The sequence below is a fragment of the Ranitomeya variabilis genome, chromosome 8 (genome assembly GCF_051348905.1).
Source record: "Ranitomeya variabilis isolate aRanVar5 chromosome 8, aRanVar5.hap1, whole genome shotgun sequence".
Lineage (NCBI taxonomy): Eukaryota > Metazoa > Chordata > Amphibia > Anura > Dendrobatidae > Ranitomeya > Ranitomeya variabilis.
The window spans coordinates 55959143-55971499 of record NC_135239.1 but is presented as its reverse complement, the minus strand read 5'-3'; the positions used below and the strand labels follow the sequence as shown (position 1 = coordinate 55971499).

The 12357-nt window shown below is 39.9% G+C and overlaps 1 protein-coding gene across 1 annotated transcript in view; it reads left to right on the top strand.

The window, feature by feature from the left end:
• Nucleotides 1-12124, top strand: part of EPHX4 (epoxide hydrolase 4) — an 88606-nt gene extending 76482 nt beyond the window's left edge. The window contains exons 5-7 of the mRNA XM_077278394.1: nucleotides 3057-3160; nucleotides 5228-5376; nucleotides 11221-12124. Coding sequence (XP_077134509.1) covers nucleotides 3057-3160; nucleotides 5228-5376; nucleotides 11221-11455 — 488 coding nt within the window. The 3' untranslated portion in view covers nucleotides 11456-12124. The remainder of the gene's footprint in view (nucleotides 1-3056; nucleotides 3161-5227; nucleotides 5377-11220) is intronic.
• The last annotated feature ends 233 nt before the right edge of the window (nucleotides 12125-12357 follow it).

Genomic DNA, 12357 nt, shown 5'->3' with positions numbered 1-12357 from the left:
TGCAATAAAGGACTGATTTTAGGAAACAGTGAGTGCTCTTTTTCTTGAATGATTGTTGCACTACTTTTTTGCTGAACACCACTGTACTCCTTATTTTGATACCGCATAGGTTCAAATAAATGTGAATATTTGTATGACAATGCATGATGCAAAACACTGTTTCTTTTTGTTATATACCGTATGTATCCCGGTAGGTCACAGCCCACTCCACAATAACAAATTAACTACTAGCTGCCACCACCAATCATTTATACAAGCGGATTGGACACTCATTACAGGTAACGTATGACTTTTGGGGTGCGGTTTACAGAGCAAGAGGAACAGAGTTATTAAATTTTATATATTAAATTCGAAAAGGTAGGAAGTATTTATAAAAAAATATACAAAGATGATATACAGTGGGAACAAAACAATACGGTATATACAATGACATAACATAAAAGGGATAACAAAGCTACTAAACCTGTGTCACAAAAGTGGCTCAAAGCTAAGCAGAGGGATGTACTCCTTAGGAAAATGGACAGAACTCATAGCAACAAATGACCAAACCCAAATTCTGCTTTCCATTAAATCAAGGTTATGCCCACATATCTTCCCTTGGTGAGCTCATGTAAGGGCTTGGTTTTTCAGAATTTTATGAGATTCCCAAACTACAGGATATCTTTGCCCCTGGAGGTCCTAGGCGGTAGATATTGTCATCATGTTTCTTATCTCAATTTGACCTGTCTATAACGATAAAGCATGGCATGGATAGCACCATCCATTAAACCAATATTAAGTTGGAGGGGTTCTGCCAGGCATGTAGTGATGTGAGTGAATGCGTTATGTTTGTTCGTCCGCTACGCTACCAAAAATATATCTCCCATAAATATTGGATTGATGCAAATCCCAAAATTCATCATTGATGTTTTGTACTGGCTCCAAAATGTCTCAGAACAGTACTTTGATTAGAGCAAGTACTACTCCTGGGAAGCGTACTTCTCCTGGTCTGTGTAAGCAAATCTCAGACTTTTTCCCAGAACAAATCTCCTGTTTTCAATACATGTTTACTGTAGGTATCCCCTACTTTAATGAAGGTTGAAGTGTCAGCTCCTTCCCACTTCCCCTGTTAGAATAAGCCTTTCTCTTCCCCAGCTATAAGTAATCCCATACAGTCATGGCTGAAAGTGTTAGCACCCTTGTAATTATTCCAGAAAATCAAACAAAACAAAAAAAGTATTTCTCCCGGAAAAATGATTGCAATGACACAAGTTTTATTATTCACATGCTTATTTTCTTTGTGTGTATTGGAACAACACAAAAATAAAGAGAAACAAAGGCAAATTGGACATAATTTCACACAAAACCCCCAAAATGGGCTGGACAAAATTGTTGGCACCCTCAATTTAATATGTAGTTGTATACCCTTTGGAACAAATAATTGCAATCATTTGCTTCCTATAACCATCAACAATCTTCTTATACCTCTCAACTGGAATTTTTGACCCCTCTTCTTTTACAAACTGCTCCATGTCCCTCACACGTGAAGGGCACCTTCTCCCAAAATCTCTTCACAGGTGTTTAATGGGATTTAGATCCAGACCGATTTCTGGCCACTTCAGAACTCTCCAGTGCTTTGTTTCCATCCATTTCTGGGTGCTTGTTATCCTGCTGGAAGACCCATGACCTAGGACGCAAAACTAGCTTTTTAACACTGTGCACTACATTGCAACCCAAAATCCTTTGGTAATCTTCAGATTTCATGATGGCTTGCACACAGTCGAGGTACCCAGTGTTAGAGGCAGCAAATCAACCCCAAAACACCTTTGGACCTCCACTATATTTGTCTGTAGGTACTGTGTACTTTTTTTGTAGACCTCATTAAGTTTTCGGTAAACAATGTAATGTGCTTTACCAAACTGCTCTATTTTGGTTTCATCTGTCCAAGATGCCTTCCCAGAAGGATTTTGGCTTGCTCATATATATTTTGGCAAACTGAAGTCTAGCTTTTTTACATTTCTATGACAGCAGTGGTCTCCTCCTGGGTGTCCTGCCATAGCGTTTCATTTAATTCAAATGTCGATAGCTAGTTTGCGCTGATACTATGCACCCTGAGCCTGCAGGACAGCTTGAATTTCTTTGGAACTTGATTGGGGCTGCTTATTCCCTATCTGGACTATCCTGCATTGTAAGGTTTCATCAATTTTTCTGTGCTGTCCATGTCCAGGGAGATTATCTACAGTGCCATGGTTTGTAATCTTCTTTATTATGTTGCGCACCATTGACAAAGGAACATCAAGATCTCTGGAGATGGACTTGTAACCTTGAGATTATTGATATTGTTCAAAAATTTTGGTTCTCAAGTCCTCAGACAGTTCTCCTCTCCTCTTTCTGTTCTCCATGCTTAGTGTGGCACACACAAGACACACAGTGCAAAGATCGAGTTATCTTCTTCCCTTTTTGGTTCCATATTGCCCTAACCTTTTACTTGCTACAGGTGACTTTGAATGAACACCATATGCATGAAACAAAGTTATTTACCCACAATTTTGAAAAGTGCCAACAATTTTGTCCAGCCCATTTTTGGGATTTTGTGTGAAATTATGTCAAATTTGCCTTTTCTTTTTTTTTGTTTGTGTTGTTCCAATACATGCAAAGGAAATAAACATGTGTATAACAAAACTTGTAATTGCAATGATTTTCTGGGAGAAATACTTCATTAATTGGAACAATTTCAAGGGTGCCAACACTGATGGCCATGACTATATGTTCAATGTGATGGTAATATGTCCCCTCTCCGGAGATGTCTTAGGGATTAACATTTTCCCTCTATGACAAGTTGCATCTACTGTAGTTTCTACAAACTCATGCGATGTCTGCAATTCAGTATTTGTCTCTTTCTTCTTGGCATTCTTGATTTCTCAGAAGTGGCGGTATTGTGATATTACCTTGTGCTATCATATTAAAACAAATCATTTTGTCTAATGTAATGTGCACGTTTCCTCACATTTTCTATATTGCATAAGAACTCGTTAGTAGTGGCGTAAAAAAATAATTCATGGGCATTTTTATTTCAGAATACATTCTACGACACCCTTCACAATTGATTAAATCTGGTTACTACTTCTTTTTCCAAATGCCTTGGTTTCCCGAACTCATGTATACTGTAAATGATTACAAGGTGAGCTGACCTAGACTCTTACATTCCAGATGTCATTATAGATAACATTAAAGATGAAATTAATCAGTATATTTACACTGGTGCCAAGAATAGTCAGCCTCTCCATATCCATTTATACAGCTCACGTAATTGAAACATAATGTACTTTGGGCATGACTTGGCCATTACTGACAGCTTTTTTACATTATTTTTTTTATTTTTATTAGTGAAGGTTACTTATCATGTTGTAAATGGAAAAATAAAGCATGAATCATATCTTTGGGATGTGTATTGATCCATTGTAAACTTAAAGGAATGAGCTAGAATAAACAATGTTTATTTTTCTAATTAGTTTTATCTATGTGCCCCCAATTATTTTACATAGCAAGTGATAGATTCTTTGCATGCACAAAAGTATGTTTCTAACTAAAATAATAAAAAAATCAAGTTGGTAAATATATATCCAGTGATTTTTTAGCAATAATTGTTCTTTCAGCTCCCATAAGAGTTGTCATCCAGATTTCATAGGGAAATTAACGTAAACTTTAGTAATGTAATACTACTTCCTTTTCATTATTATTATTATTATTAAACATTGGGCCAATTTTATAACCTGGTTATGCACATATGAAATCCAATTGGCATTGAAAACAGGAAAGGTAAAAAAAATATGTTGGTATAAGTTTCACCATTAGAAATATTTGAGCCCCACAGAAAACAGCTTATATGAAACAAAGGACACTGAGATGGGAACAAAAATTTTCTCCTTGTTACTTATTAACTTTTATCTCACATTTGAAACTTTTTAACTCTCATACAAGTCCCCTATTTGGGACCCTGAAAGCAGTATTCCTATAATGGCCCTGTTCATTCATATTTCAGATATTGCTTTTTTCCTTAAAAGTAACACATACTAGGTCATTCAACAGGGATATTCCCATTGTTTACAGTCAAAACATTATTTAGTATTATTCTAGGACCCCTTTCTGCATGTGTAATAAAGTTAATGTTTATAATCACCCATTTTTCTATACAACCCCTTCTTAACAGCTAAAATGGCTGTAATGTAGGGTGTCCGACATGGGCGTACTATTATGCCCAATGTCGGAAAGGGGTTAAAACCTTACCATATGTCAAATGACAAAAATGTGAATAAGAGCCGAGCAGGACTGAGACCCTGAGTAATGCACATGGTGGGATGGCTTACTTCAGGGTATTTGCTCATTTTATTTTTATCTTAGGTTTTGTCTATTGAGTGCCTAGTAGGAACATGCGCCTACACTTTGCATACCAACTTATATTCCAGGTCATCTCTTTTGCTATATAACTTAATAGGGCTTAGAGACTGAGGCTGATGAGTTAAGAGAAACATCGCAGAATATGTAGTATATTGCAATATGAGGGCAACTCTTAAGACCTATGCTACTAGTGATTTTTTATGCTCCTCCAATCCAACTGTTAGTTGCAGCACTTCGTGTCTGCCCCCTCTGTTATATAATGTAATTATATGTTTAATCTGTTCTTATTATCTGGCCTAGCATTAATGTAGTGAAAGTAAATTTACAATATAATCAGTGTATAAAGTGCACATTCAAAATCGATAATCCACAAGTGAAAAAGAGCTGCGAGTATCAACAGTGCACTAAATTTCTACACCACCATTATAAATCTGCATGGGTTTTGGCAACAGAATACTAATAAACTATAATTTATGATAATGTAAGCCCTCGTTATCCATACAACACATATGATAAATAAGACTGCAGACATTTTAGAAAAACATTCTGTTACAAGAATACACTTAATGCTGTTTTGGCTTCAATTACCTAGACCAATGATCGATCCTAAATATGATGAACTGCTGTTGTTCTTGTAGATGGGGTTACTCAATGAGGTCACTGGTTCCTAGTGACTTGATAGTCTGCATTCTCATGAATACTGATTGAGCCTACACAATGGTTGCCTCCACTGTATGTAGGTGAGAGATGCACTTTAAAAAGTCAGCTAACATATGAATAGACGTTACACGTTACAGTGTTCCCATGTACGATTTGATATTGCGTTTGTATTTTTTTTCATCTTTTATAGATCCTTAAAGATTTGTTTACTAGCGAGTCAACTGGAATCAGAAGGCACAACTCCAGGTTCACAATGGAGGACATGGAGGCATATCTTTATGTATTTTCGCAACCAGGAGCCCTTAGTGGCCCTTTAAACCATTATCGTAATATATTTAGGTGAGTGCTTTTAACTATTTATAATGTGCATGTTGTTGTTACTAAACATGTTTAAAAGCTGTGGTGCAGTGACCAATGTTACAGCCAGGGGGCGCTGTCTGTGCACTTCAAGATGCACTTGGAAGCATAATTGTGATGAAACAGTGACTGGCAGTGTTGTGAATGGCCGGTATGTATCGCAGAGGTGGGTGGCCCTGTGATGGAAGCCTGGGTATGTTTTGCTCAAGCAGATCTACTGCTGAGGGATTTGTTTACATTGGGAAGGCTTCCAGGTGATTGGAGAGATGGGTGGGTCCAGTCACCTACAAACCCACCCAAAGAGGTGTGTCTGAACACCTAAGATGGTTTTGTGTTTTAAGGACCTGTGGTGATGTCACGCTCACCTGACTGGCCATGTGACAGGTACCTGGGTGTGGTTACACCTATGTAAAGGAGGTGTGTGTAGCACATGGTGTGAGTATTTGGTAGTCTGCAAGTGTGGACAGACTTTCCATGTGTCCTGGCTGGACACTGCAGAGTGGCCTGTGTGCTGTAGGTCCTGGATGGTCAGTGTTGGAGGCTCCTGGGAGTGGAGTCGTCCTGGAAGCACCTAGAGACCGTAGACTTGGCGGTCTGTGTTGAGGACCTGGGACTGACATGAAGTCAGCATGAGGAGTGGAACTCCTGAGAGGTAACCCTGGACAAGGGGATTATAATATACAGCAGAGAAGCCTATCTGCTGCATGAACGGATTGGGGTCGTGATAAGTTCATGAAATGTAACGCAATGGACTGTACGTCATGTGGTTTATGATGTGTAATAAATAGTGTTGAGCATTCCGATACCGCAAGTATTGGGTATCGGCCGATATTTGCTGTATCGGAATTCCGATACCGAGTTCCGATATTTTTGTGATATCGGAATCGGAAGTTCCCAGTGTATGGTTCCCAGGGTCTGGAGGAGAGGAGACTCTCCTTCAGGCCCTGGGATCCATATTCATGTAAAAAATAAAGAATTAAAAGAAAAAATATGGATATACTCACCCCTCCGGCGGCCTTTGGACCTTACCGATGTAACCGGGAGCCTCCGTTCCTAAGAATGAGGAGTTTAGGACCTGCGATGACGTCGCGGCTTGTGATTGGTCGCGTGAGCGGTCACATGAGCGGTCACGCGACCAATCACAAGCCGCGACGTCATCGAAGGTCCTAAACTCCTCATTCTTAGGAACGGAGGCTGCCGGTTACATCGGTAAGGTCCAGGGCTCGTCAGAGGATGAGTATATCCATATTTTTTATTTTAATTCTTTATTTTTTACATGAATATCGATCCTAGGGCCGGAAGGAGAGTTTCCTCTCCTTCAGACCCTGGGAACCATCCAGGATAGCTTCCAATACTTGTGTCCCATTGACTTGTATTGGTATCGGGTATCGGTATCGGCGATATCCGATATTTTTCAGATATCGGCCGATACTATCCGATACCGATACTTTCAAGTATCGGAAGGTATCGCTCAACACTAGTAATAAACCAAATAAGACTGATTTGTGTGAGATATCGTGCCTGAAGTGTTTATCCTGCTGCCAAGCGAGTGTCCCCCAACACACTCAGGTAGCGTATCACCACATAGCATAATTAGACCAATTTTACTTGACTGTAACATGACCATACCCACCATTCTAGTGAAGTATACAGTATTGTATGGACGCCTAAGGAGGCAGACTACCCAGTTCCCAGCTTTTGTTTTTAAACACTGGGCAAAATCGCTGGGATTGTGCCAATTTTAGGAGTATTCACAAGAGCAGGAAAAAAGAATTTGGTATTTTCTAAATGGCCTGTTATATACAGTATTAGATTATTCAAATAGTTAAAGAGGTTCTCCAAGAATGTAATAAAATTGCCCCATTACACAATTCAAACATCAGCCCTTACTAGTCACATGTCAGGATGGGATGTAATCTGAAGAAACACACTGCATCTAGACCTGTGTCTAAACTGACAGAGGAGCTGTGTCAAAAGCAAACATACCTCCGTGTGCAGAGGAAAAGGGCTGTTACATTGGAAGAATAAATCTTCTTCATGAGTAGGATGGGCTCCTGTTTGAATTACATAACAGAGGCCATTTTATTACCTTCTTAGGTGGTTGGGGTCCCTGGTGGCTCTGTAAGTAAAAAGACACTTGTAATCTGCTATACACATTGAATTGGCAGATTTAGGGTCTTCAAAACTTACATCTGGAAATTGTCTTGCTGTGTGTGCACGTGGCTGTGGTCCCTGGCAAAGGTGGCCTGTGGTTCCTGGTGGCTGGCAAGGTGGTAGGGTTCCCTGGTGGCTGGCAAAGGTGGCTGTGGTTCCAGGTGGATTGGAAAGGTGGCTGGGGTTCCTGGTGGGTCTGTAAGTATAAAAAATTTATAGTTATACCCTCCCCCCAAACTCATCTAATAGATTTAATAACCACCCTGCTCAAATTATGTGTGCAATGTTCATGCAGGCCAACACCAACAGTTTTGAGAAACAAACCCAAAAACAAATAGATCCAAGGCACACCAGTTTGAGCTGGATTACCTACTTTAATAGTATGTGCAAGCTGTAAAACCATTTCCCCCTATCACCCCCCCAAAAAAAAACCCTCTTGTAAAATTGAAATTCCTACACACAAGTTCAAAATGTATTTATCACATATGTGGTTTGAAAATATCCCTTTAAAAATAAGTTTAAAAAATTAAATTTCCCTTTAAAATTTTTTAGATTACCTTTTATCTTAAAAAATAAACCCTGAACCAACACGGTATTGCATGTGTAACCATTTGTGCATACACCAGTTTAAAATTTACCTTTGTGAAATTATACTACGGACATTTTTTAGAAAATTTTTATTAATTCTTTTTTAATTTTCTTTTTTTTTTACCATCACAATAGGAGCTAAAATGCTCTTTATTTTAAATACAAGTACATCAACTGGAAATGTGTTCAACAATAAAACAAAAAAAAATTTTTACAGAAAAAACAAAACACACACGCAAGACACACGCTCACACACTGAAACCACATGCTGCACAGACCACACTACTTGGTAAATACATCACAGTAAAAAAAATGCATGTGAAATCACCGCACGTGAGGGCACGGACGCATGCACCCGCAATCACCCAGACGCATGCACAAAAGCACACAGGCGCATGCACAACGAATGCACACGCACAAAAGCACACAGGTGCAGGCATAACGCAGGCACACACACACAAAAGCACACAGCCATACGCAAACACACACAGATGCGCACACACAAAAGCACACAGCCGGAGAAAAACACAAAGACGCACACACACGCATGCACCAACACACATACGCAAAAATGGCAGGACTCAGGCTGGAGCTGGACGCTGGCTGTCTTCACAGTGGAAGGCCTCATGCTGGAGCTGGACTCTGGCAGGACGCTGGCTGTTGAAGGACGATGGCAGGCCTCTGGCTGTATTCAGGTTTAGCTCTGGCTGTATTCAGTAGTACGTCATACAGACACAAACACATGCACACGCACACACAGACATGCACACAGACGCACACAAAAATGGCAGTTTTAGTACTCACACTGGCTGGAAGGCTGCAGCTTGAGGTTCTGTAGCTGGCAGGCCTCTGGACGCTGGCAGGCTGGGCAGATGCTGGCAGGCTGAGCAGATGCTGGCAGGCTGGGCAGATGCTGGCAGGCTGAGCAGATGCTGGCAGGCTGGGCAGATGCTGGCAGGCTGTCTTCAGGCTGGCTGTCTGTCTTCAGGTTGGCTGCTGTCTTCTGTCTTCTTGCTGGCACATTTGGGGTTGAAGCCCCAGGCCAGGTTTATATAGATTTGGGGATGTCTGGTGAATTGGCAACAAAATCCTGCTTCTGAGCATGCTCAGTGTAAAAAAACGCATTGCAGCGCTGCATTCCGTCATACGACGTGTCCCGACGCATCCTGCGCCCATAGGCTTCCATTCTAGCCAACGACGCATGCCGCAGGATGCATCACGACACGTTTTCCCGGCGCAGACAAAAAAACGTTACAATCAACGTTTTTTCCAGACGACGTGTCGCCAAATTTCAACGCAACCGTCGCACGACGTACACAACGCGTGACAATGCGTCGCCAATACAAGTCTATGGGGAAAAAAACGCATCCTGCGGGAGATTTAGCAGGATGCGTTTTTTTCACAAAACGACGCTTTTAGATGTCCGACGAACAATGCTAGTGTGAAAGTAGCCTAATAACTGTTCTGTATACTAGAGTGCCCCCTCTAGTGTCCAAACAAGAGCACTACTCTTTCCCTATACTGTGCATGCAATGCGGTGAACATTATCACAATTATATACAAAGAAGAACAATAAGACATGGAGACAAAGCAATGGTAATACCCGTAAGCAAACAGGCATAACTACAACAGTGAACACTACTTACTTAACCCCTTTACATAGTCACTGAACACCAACACACACGCCTGCGTCAGCACTGTGTGTACAGTAGAGGAAATGAAAAGTTGCTAAAGAGAATCCCTGAGCAAGAGGAGGTGATTAATTAAAATTGTTTGAAAAATTTATTTTGTTCAGGCGTCTGAATATTGAGATTTAGAATAATAGGATTTTTTGTCTGGATGAAAGTTTTTTTTCGGGATATTTAATAAGTGTGACTTTAAAGGAAACCTGTCAGGTCATCTATCTGTCCCCAATCGATACTACAACAGATTTATTTTATCCTAATAAGGAGTTTTGTGCTTACCAATGCTGCCGTGTTTCAAGAATCTGCAGCATTGCATATGTAAATAAAGCATAATTAGTCCAATGGGACATTTTTTCCCTCTAACCAGTCCTGGCTTGGTTCTTCTAATTACTCCCTCTTGGGTGTGATTAACAACCTGCATAACATTCTTGGCATTGCTGCACCGATATACAGGCTGCCAATCACACCCAAAAGGGAGGGTCATGAATAGAAGGTCCAAGGCAGGACTAATCAGGGTGAAAAGACACTCCGCTGGACTAGTCCTGCTTCATTTGCACAGACGACACTGCAGAATGAAATTACTTTCTACAAAATACTGCAGCATTAGTAAGCACATAAAATACCTTACAACATTAAAAAAATGGCACCCATATCTCAATAGTATTGGTTGGGGAGAGTTCAACTGGTTCCTTTAATTATACCTAAACAAGGAAATGTGTAAGGAAAATAAATAAGAGTGAAAAAAAAAACTAAAACAAATTTTATTGCAAAAAAAATAAATAAATCATAATTTAGTTAAAACATGTGGGTACACCAGAAAAACTTGAAAATAGATGATACCTTGTTCTCAATGGACAACCCCTCTTATAGGGACTTTGTCAGAACAGAATGACTGTTCAAACCAAGCACAGGTGCTCAATGCTTCATGGTGGGGCCAAAGTGCACTCTCACCTGCTTCTTTTCATTCTATCTGCTCACTTCTCTGGCTCTATCAAGCCAGAGCTGTTGCTCAAAGAGGATGGTGTGGGGTGAAGATACAGGGAAAACAAGCAAGTAAGGAAGGTGCGGGTAAATATTTGGCCACGCCATGATGCACCGAGCGGTACTTGGTTTGAACCGTCATTCTGTGCTGACACAGTCCCTTTAAGTATTTATTAAGTATGTATGTGTGTCAGGATGGAATGTAATCTGAAGAAACACATTAAATCTAGACCTGTGTCTAAACTGACAGAGGAACTGTGTCGAAGCACACATACCTCTGTGTGCCGAGAAGAAGGGCTGTGACTTTAAGTATTTATTATGTATGTCACATTACCATATTTAATCATTAACGTTTCAACTATGAATATTAATAAAAGACTAATACAAAAATAATGAATTTTCTGTTCCCTCCTTATAGCTGCCTACCATTAAAACATCACCAGGTGACCATGCCAACTCTGCTCCTATGGGGAGAACATGATGCGTTTGTTGAAGTGGAGATGGCGGAACTAACAAGAGTGTATGTGAAGAATTACTTTCAGCTATCAGTGTTGTCACAAGGCAGCCATTGGCTTCAGCAAGATCAAGCGGAGTTGGTGAACACCTTGATATGGACTTTTCTACATGAAGACAGATTTCGAATAAAAGACTGATTTTGGCACTATTATTTAGACGTATAGAAAGGTCTACTCTTACTTTTAAACACTTTACTGCTAGGAAATAAAGGGAAAAATCACCTAGCGGGAAGATGGTCTATTTATTAAATAAGAAAACAAGAGAAATTACCTAACAAAGGGCCATATTTAGCTTGTCTCAGTGAACATGGTCACCGTACTGTGTCTACTATAATGTCACTGTGTATTATAAGCAGAGCGGATTGTCCCGTAAGCTGTGTCAGTTGTCAATGCCAGTCTGATTTGTAGTGTTATACTTTGCACATATACATGCCTTAACATCTCTGAGTTTACACAGTACTAAAAACAAAAAGTCATGGAAGTCTCGGATTTATTGCGTTATTTGAAATTGTTGTGTGGTGCCTTGTAAAACTTTTTAAGAATTTAAATACAGGGGTGCCATTGGCCGACCGGTCATATGGGTATAATTTACTTTTTATTTTTTTACTGCATTTTGTAACATCACTAAAATGTTGTCACTACACAGAATGGCCTGTCCTGATCCTGTGACTCTTTGTACTGGAATCTGTTATGGTGGTTCTGTGCGTTTCTGCTGTTTTGTTGTTGTCGATTACAAGGACGTGAAAAATGAAATGTTTTACCTCACCTTAATAACTAGCACAATGTCAAATATACAGTAACACTGCGCATTCAGTTTTTGGTTTGGTTACTTGTAATGAACACGATATATTAATACTACAACATAATGTAACACAAAACAATGAACTTTCTTAAAGAAAATGTATCAGCTTGATCCACTGCCCCAAACTGTATATATGGACATGTTAATCTCTGAAAAATAGTGTCATCCATACTTTTATTTTGCAATCTGTTTCTTCCTGACCAACCCACCCCTCCAAAAAAGGTGTTTAAAATCATAT